The 8,677-nt window shown below is 38.3% G+C and overlaps 1 protein-coding gene across 4 annotated transcripts; it reads left to right on the forward strand.

Moving 5' to 3' along the window:
* The first annotated feature begins 109 nt into the window (after positions 1 to 109).
* On the forward strand, positions 110 to 8,677 carry LOC308039342 (uncharacterized protein). 4 transcript variants are annotated; one of them, XR_013922018.1, is made up of 5 exons: positions 110 to 351; positions 599 to 759; positions 7,291 to 7,328; positions 8,122 to 8,219; positions 8,365 to 8,677. XR_013922018.1 is itself a non-coding variant. In XM_080342589.1 (3 exons), the coding sequence occupies exons 1-3, from the start codon at positions 165 to 167 to the stop codon at positions 4,110 to 4,112; spliced, it is 435 nt and encodes a 144-aa protein (XP_080198715.1). In that variant the 5' UTR covers positions 110 to 164; the 3' UTR covers positions 4,113 to 4,456. The 4 variants fall into 4 exon arrangements, 3 of the variants coding, with proteins under 3 accessions (XP_080198715.1, XP_080198716.1, XP_080198717.1); XM_080342589.1 differs by lacking the exons at positions 7,291 to 7,328; positions 8,122 to 8,219; positions 8,365 to 8,677 and adding an exon at positions 4,026 to 4,456; XM_080342590.1 differs by lacking the exons at positions 7,291 to 7,328; positions 8,122 to 8,219; positions 8,365 to 8,677 and adding an exon at positions 1,802 to 1,875.

Consider the following 8,677-nt stretch of genomic DNA (forward strand, 5'->3'; position numbering starts at 1 on the left):
GGCTGAAAGGCGCTTTCTCTGCGAGGTGCGGGAGGCCGGCGCGCGGAGGGATACGACGCACGGGGAGGAGGGGCCGCGGCGGGGCAGCGGCGATTCGCGGCGGCGGGGAGGCTGGAAGTTACCGAGTTTCAGTGTCGCAGAAATGGGAAGCGAGCGAAGCCAAAATGCCCCCGGGTAGCGCGGCCACGCGGGGGAGGCGGGCTGAGGAAGCCCAGACCGACCTCCCCCCTGCTCGCCGCGGCTCCCCCATCCACCGTAGCCAGGCCCCTCCGGAACGCGGGGCTGCGGCGGCCCCGGGCTCCCTCAGGGCTCCGCGGGGGCCTCGGGGCGCTGCGGATTTGGCATGTGCGCGTAAGTGCCGCTGTCACGCGTTGTTGTTTCTTATTCTTGCAACATTGTGCCCGGGGCCGGGTTCGTGCCTTGGGTTTAAGGTGGGGGGGGGGAGGAAACCTCAACGAGCCGCAAACGAGCAGAAAGGCGCTTTTCTCCGTTGTTCGGCGCGGCCGCCTCGGGTCTGGGTGTCGCCACGGGGAGGGCGGGCGAAGGGCGCGCAGGGTGCTCCTGTGAGAACTTTTCCTTTAAAACCCGAACAAACAAGCGACTAATGATGATTCTGTTCATCGTTCTTGCGGCCAACCGGATGAGACGCGCGGGACTCGCGGCTCTGGTGGGTTTCTCGGTGGCGGTGGCGAGAGGAGCGTTGTGAAGGCGAGGACGAGCGAGGGCTGGCGGTGCCTGCACCCTATGGCTGAGCCTGAGGTAATTCACCGGATCAATAACCTGCCGAACGTTCCTGAAAGGCTGCAGTGTTGTACGGAGCCTGCTTAACAATTAAAGCCTTTCTTTATTAAGTGTTTTGATAGGCCGACGGTACCGAATAAACGCTCTGATTTGTGCTGTAGCTGTTTATTTGCTGCTTATAGTCATAAAGGAAAATAAAGCAAACATCCACCGATAATTGCCTCTAAAAAAACCAAAACGTATCGGGTGAAGAAGGGATTTAAGTAAGCATAATGACTTGTCTTTAGAGTCTGCAGTGCATTTATGCTTTTTCAGGTCGAGTTGGGGCCTTGCAAGATGTGTTTGTAACAACGACAATGAATTTAATTGGGATCAATGTAAACACGAAAAGCTCTCATGTTTTTAATATTTATTTCGCCCCAGTTATTAACTAATGTAATTTGTGAAGAAAAGCCAAAAGTATGTTTGAAATTATATAGCAACTAGACAAAGAATATTATGTGTGTAAAGACCCCGAAAGCTCTCCACTATATAACTTTTAACAAAATTCAATTTAAACTGTATTTCTGTGCCCCTGAGGGGAGGCTGAGTTGAGCATTTTTATATGTGTGTTTCCAAGGTCTGTGAGCTCAGTTTGCGAGCTTACTGCCTGAGCTTTGTGCTTGGCGTGATGAGAGCGCTTGCTGCAGCCACCCTTCTGCTTTACTGCACAAACGTTACCATAAAAGATTAGAGAAAGGAGGCTAAAATGTCACATATTTCCATAAAGTCATGTTATAAGAAGTGACAAAAATTATATTTATACAGCAGATGCCTAGTTGCCATGCATTTTCACATACAATTACCAAATGTCCTAAAAATCATTAAAATCATAATCTAGCATGTGGTGTGTAATCACCAAGGTGAATGTATTTTGTAGTGTAGATTTTTTTTTTCAAATAATTAAAATGATGCATACTAGATTTGATCACTCTATCTGTAGCTACACTCACTTCATCTTTTTAAATGTACGTGTCTCCCTTTTCTCAGTTTTTATAACAATAACCACTCTGTGTTTCAGCTTTATTTTAAATCCACGCTTCAAATAATTGAAATGGCAATGAAAACATATTTACCCTCTTAATAAAGATTTAAAAAATAAAGTGACTTGAGTCTTTTCTTAGTGATGGAAAATATGTATTGTAGTCTCTGTTGTGGTTCTCACAACAAAGGGCTACATGAACAATGTGATTAACATTTTAATTTCCCTTGATGTTTAAATAAAAGAAGGTATATTTATATGTGACATCACTGAAACTATAAACCAAGGAACAGAGAAATTTTAAAGAGTCTGAAAACAGACGAAAACTATCCTGAATATATTGAACTTCCCTGCTATTTTGGCAACTCATAACTTTTCCTGATGCACTTTAAAGTACAGCCCACAGAATTAAAATGTTCTTGGTGTTTTGACAGTAAAATAAGGAATTGTGTCTTTCATTTAATTTTCATAGGGCACTAAGCAAAACGAAATCCATGTCCCTGACTTGAGATTGAGCACCACAGTACTACAAATAATATTTAATAAACAGCTTGGACAAACATACATTCCACTTCTTGTTACAGATGCAATGTGATACAGATTTTTGTTTATTTGTGACTTAATATGGAAGTCCCACAGACCACAAGAGAAGATGCAGAATTATTATTGTTTGGTGATGCATGCTAGAATGAATTTTAAGAATTCCTGCAGCAGTAATAAATACTCCTTTATTTACTCAAAGATATTTCAAAAGTTTTTTATCCTCATTGCAGTTAAATTGAGGATGTTTTTGTTATGTATCCAAGTAGATAAAAATATTCTCATCTCTGAATTTTTATTATCTTGTTTTGCTTTCAAATAATTATTTTCTTTCATGTGATCTTATCACATTAGTTCTGCTTTGTCAGTGAGATTTAATGTTTTTAGAATACATTTCTACTCTGAAAGGTATACATTAAAAAAAAAAAAAGTAGTTGTAATGAAATTATTTTCCTTTTCAGCTATAATCATTGTTACAGTTAAAAAGAAAGTCTCAGATTCTTTTAATCTAGGAATTGGATTGTTTTAACATCTGATAGGTTTACATTTTCTTTTTCCAAAAGTGGTGTCCTGTTATTTTTATTGTGAGTTTCAAATGTGAATATTCACTCATGTTCACAAAAATAATTTTTTTAAAAAGCAGAATTGAAGTTTATTGGATTTTGCTGCTAATATAGTGAATATATAAAACTTGTAGTCAGGTATGGACTGATCTCAAAGTTGTTAAGTTGATTTTTTTTTTTAATTATTACTAGTATTATTATTAATTTTCCATTATTTGCCTTTTTTTTTTCTTTCCCTCCTTCCCCAAAAAGTTCTATAAGTACTAAAACTATCGGAATACAGATATGTTAGAATTCTCTTGAATTACTGGTTACTTTTGACAGATAAGAATGTAATATCTTGGGTTTCTTCTTGATTTTTCTGTATCCTTGTAGTTTTATGTTTTGTGGGGTTTTTTTACCTATTGCCCCCCCCCAATTCTCTATATCAGTTATCAGTATGGTTTAATAGCTTTGTGTTGCTATTGCACTGGAAAGCATATTACTTGAAACTTAATGGTAGCAGTTCTTGACATGAAATGCTTTCTATTTCTTGTGAAATTTGCTCTTTATAGACAAAGCAAAGTATTTAAGGTTTGTAAACTGTCAAGCTGAACAATGTAGTTAAATATTTGAAGCACAGTATCAGTGGAGGAAGGTTGAGAGCAACATAAAGGATTGACTAAGCTTCCCTCAGGTTTTGTTGGTTGGTTCATTTTTGTGGTTGATTTTGGGTTGGTTACTTAGGTTTTTTTTGGCGGGGTTTTTTCCACCTCAAATGAGAATTATCACCACCAGTTGTCTGACTTTTTGTGACTCTTGATTCTTACTCTTGAAACCAACCGTTAATCTTACAAGGGCAAGAAGTGAGGCAAGATGAATTTTTATTATCGTGTATATTAAATGTCTGCAGAAAGAAGCAGACATGCCCAAATACAGTACTATTGTAAGTAAATTCCTTCTGCAGGTTTAAGCAATAACAATTTAACTGTGTACCTTCACATCAGAATTATTTTAAATACTCACTCATTCATGCTTCATGCCAATAAGATGTCCCTTCCGCGCCCTGTGTCAGTAACCCAGCTGAACTCTCCACTATGGAGCTGTGTACAAAGTGCTTTCCTGCTGTGTTTTCTGCCCGCAGCAGGTATTAAATTCTTTACCTTTATTTCTTTTTTCAGTGCACCCATTACCAGACAATGTGGATATCTTCCCACTCCAACCAAAACACACCATTTCACCTTTCAGTTTCTTCTCCCTATTGGTGAAAAGTCGTGTAGAATTAGGTATCCATCTGCATTACCCAAGCCACTACCAGCACTGATAAATGAACATTTTTATAAAGTTACACAAACAGAATAACCTCTGACAAGCGTGTTTCTAGGTGTTCTTCTCGCATGCAGCTAGAAGAGTAAAGCAAAATCAAGTCACATATGAAAACATCATTCATTTTTATATGAAAATAAATAATAAACCATGACTCTGCTACCAAGCTTCTGAAACTAGATCTATGTGTCTTTTGTATTCGAAGCTGCAAATGAGTCTGGTTGAAATTCATTCGATGACCCTAAACCCCTCTTTAGTCTATTGTTACCCAAATAAATATGAATTGCACCAGCCATGACATTCTTTCGGTTTCACTATTGTATCTTTGCATGAATACAAAAAACTTTTTATGAAGAAAAATTAAGAATTAGAGCTGTGTAATTCCTATTGAATAAAGGTATTCTGCTGTTTTATGGTGGGGTTTTGTTTGGTTTGGTTTATTTTAAAGAAATTTAGTTTGTGCTCCTGTATTTTTTAAAAAGCCTTTGATTAAAGTTACTGGATCAGTTTGACAGTACAGCTTTCTGAGCTGAATACATTCCCTAATTATCCAGAGAATTTTGAGAAAATGATTAAACTGCTGTACTTAATTGTTCATTATTGGACTGTTCTTCACAGAGAATCTTGGATATTTGCCATGTTCAGTTTTACGCCCATTTGATGTCTCCAAAGTTTTCTGAGAATTCTAAGGATTATGTGGGGTTTTTTAAGTGGAGCTTTGAAAAAAGCAATATACAGGGTGTATTTTAGAGGAGAGCTACTCCATGATGAATATAGGAGCAGTGAAAAAAAAAAAAGGTTTATTATGTTGATTAGGAATTTGGATTTGACTTTTTCAGTGACAGTAGAAGCCTGCTAGAAATACAACTTTTTAAAGTACAAATGAGGGGTTATTTGTCTGACTTTTCAGAATGGGGCTGGTTATCAGTAGCTTTGCTATAGACTTGGAATTTCTCTGAAGTTAATACAGTGGACTAGTACAGATTTACATCTATGTAATAACTTGAGAGATTCTGTCATATTGTTATCAGATATATAGTCTGATGTACTTGTTAATGTGTAATTACAGGGGAAGATGAAGGAAAAATATTTCACTGTCTACAGATAATCATTGTACAATTTAGATAAAACCAAAGCAGGCCATAAGAAATATCAGAGAGCTCTACCCAGAGAAGAGATGAACAGAACAGTGTAGGTAAAATTTGATGATGTTACATTCAAAATAATCCATTAGAAGAAATAATATGAGTCAGTCATGTTCCTTATGGGCTCATAAACCAATATAAGAAAAAAAGCTCTATTCAATAGCCAGTAGTAAATCTTTTAAAAAGGCCATTCTATTTATTACATATTCAACACTGATAATATGGTAATTTTTTTCTAGAACTCTAATATGAAACCAGTGAAACAGAACGATGACACATCTCTTGGAATACTGCATTGAGTCTTTCACTTTATCTCCAAAGAATTAGCGTTCAGACAACTGTACGGAAAATAATTAGGATCAAGAAAAAAATATAGGAATAGAATTAAAGACCAAGGAAATGGAATAAAATATTTGGAGAAGGTAACATTTAAGTATGGCATACAAAGTTTCTCTGTTTCAGAAAAGATAAAGTAGGATCTTCCATAAACTCTAGGACATAGTTCAAGAAATGACGTAGTTGAAAGATTTCAAATAAAAAATTATATTTTTCCCCATCACAAAATACAGCCATCCTGGCTTTTCTTGTGCCTCAGAAATCACTAAAGCAAGGATTTTGGCGGTCTTCAGAACTGACACTTCCATTGGTGAGAACATCCAATGACAGTATGTGTCCATAAAGATCATTCACCTGATCCAACACAGCCTTGCTCTGTTCCTGGCTGCCAGGCAATCCTTAGTTTTTCCTGAGTGTTTCCTTCTAATCTTGTTTGATTTCATTTAGAGCTGCAAAGTATTTTTATTTCTATGTAGTTTAAATATCTGCTTTCCCCAAAATAGTAATGATGTAGTGTGAGTAGCACCAATATTTGCACTTACAGTAAAGATTTTAGTGCTGTTAGCATTGAACCATTTGGCTGGCAGTGCCCGCTTTGTGTGGCATATGTGATTTGTCAATCATCCATGAAAATCGCATCACTGAGACTCTGATGTCTATTTATCATTCAGCCTTTTGCAAAAATACTGGGCTGCTGATAGAGATTTGTCAATATTCTATATTCGTCTATAGCATCTACTTGGTGTCTTTACAGGATTATTTGTATTCTTTTTTTCAGTTTGGCCAGCTAAACACTGCAAGAGTTTTGGTTTGCCAGGTAGGCAGGGTGTACCAACTGACATATAAACAGTGTAAGGTACCTGCTGATTTTTAGTTCCTTGTTTTTAACCTAATACTAATGCAAGGTGGAGGTTGGCACGTGTGCCTTCCTCCTCCCATGTGAGGACTTTGCACAAAATTAAAAGATTGTGCTCACCCTAGCTTAAATAATCTGTGGTTTTCACGTTTGAAATACAACTAAAGTTTGAATCACCTAGTTAAAATATAAGTCACGCCAAACCTGCATGTCAGCACTTGAGGAGTTGGGACCCTCCAAAATCCTTATCTAAAAATACCGAGGTTCTGTTTGTTTGCATGCAGGTATTTTTGTTCTTAAGAAGAATTTGAGCCATGGTTTTTCTGTTAGAAATAAAAGCCGAGGTTTTCAGAGTTTACTTTTCTCTAGATCTGAGCAACACAGTAAAATATCTAATTCCCACCAACTGAGAAATGAAAAAAGAAAACATAATTTCTCCCACGTAGTCTAACACAATTCACAAAACCCATTGGGGTTTTGAAGAAAAAGGGAGGGTGTTCTTTGAGCTGGAAGAGGAATTACCCACGTGAGATCTTGGTAACACTGAAAATAATTTATTGACCTTTTAAAGAAAGGATCATGTTGATCCTGTTGACCACAATTTCATCAGAATTTAATCTTTATGTCTCAAAGTTTAAATTTCAAGACAGTTATGTTTCAGAGAATTCTGGAAAGTTTGTTTTGTGCAAACAGAAAGGAGAGTTGCCTAATAAATCACCAAATATTTCTTGCAGGGCTTGCTAGTTGCCATGTTTTTATAGTTTTGGTTTCACTGTTTTTAAGGGATGAAAAAGTAGCAGATGAGCCAGCAGAAGTCCATGGTAAGTCACCTGTGCTATAGGAAAGCCATTTAAAAATCAGGGAAATTAAAAAAGGACAATCCCTTAGAAGAAAAGTTACATCAGCTTTTCATCCTTCAGGCAAATGCCCAAGTTAAGGAAGAATTTATTTATACCAAAGCTCAGAGTCCATGAATTAAAATTGTGGAGGTTCCCACTGAAGTTCTGGTATCGATGTTTCTGGTTACTGAGAGTTAAACATTATAGTAGGTTCTCAAACCCCAGCGGGACATTCCTTTTTCCCAGACCTTGCGTAGCAGTTGCTGATGATTTTAACAACGTATGCAGCTGATTTCTAATGCCCAGACCTGAGCCCTGCTACTGTTTAAGTTATTACTTAACATTTATTTTCAAAGTAGTAAATGTTCTTAACGAAAAATCAGGAAGAGGTATTCACCTACATAATCCCATTTTAAGACAAGAAGACTACATGCTTCTTAAATTCTAATAACATAGCTGCACCTCTATTCTTTTGCAGTCAAAGTCCTTTTCAAGTCCTTTACAAGCCCTAACAAAAACTGTCCAAATAAGAAGTACTAAAGCCCCTTTATTTGTGTCTTTTAGTCTAAACTAAACAAATACTCAAGTAAAATTAAAAAAAACCCCTCAACTGAAAACGCCGTTTGGATATATGTTTCACCACTCCTGGTGTGTCCCAGATTTCATCAAATGAAGTGTAGCTCTGAAATGTGTTGCTCACGTGTACTCCTAACCCTGGTTTTCAGTTTGAAATCTTCCAGCAGGCAGCAGCCTTAGACTTCTCTTCTCCCTCCAGGAGAGTGGGGTGTGCGCCTCTCTGCTCAGTCACTGTTGGATGTTCCTGGTAGTGTAGGACTCTCCGTAGGAGGGCAGGTCATGGCATATTTGCAGAAGGTAAGGAGTACTTGTTGCTGTATTGCTCAGTTCTGAATTTTACTCATAAACTGAAAAGTACCAGTGCCCGCTCTATTTCTGAGGCAAACTGCCTCGTGCCAATGGCCATGGCCATGTTATTAACCTCTTTTAACCACCAAAACAGGATGGCTGCGTCTGCGTTGTCAGCTGGGGCCGAGCCAAGCCCTGAACCACGCCAAGGGTTGCTTGGAAGAACGCGGCTCGGCCTGGACCGAGCACAGGGACTCTGTGACAACAATTTAACAGTGTAAGCAGCGTCAAGTCTCCCGCTCTGCGCCCTGGCACCCTTTAATTTGCTAGCGGAGACACAGCCTTTGCAATGAACAAAAACCCACAGGCTGCCATTGTGCTGTATGTCTGAAAAATCAGATGTCTTTTTAGTGAGGTGTAGTATATAAAATATGGAACACGTCCAACACACGTCCTTTGTTAGGAAG

This window comes from Nesoenas mayeri (genome assembly GCF_963082525.1).
Source record: "Nesoenas mayeri genome assembly, chromosome: 3".
NCBI lineage: Eukaryota > Metazoa > Chordata > Aves > Columbiformes > Columbidae > Nesoenas > Nesoenas mayeri.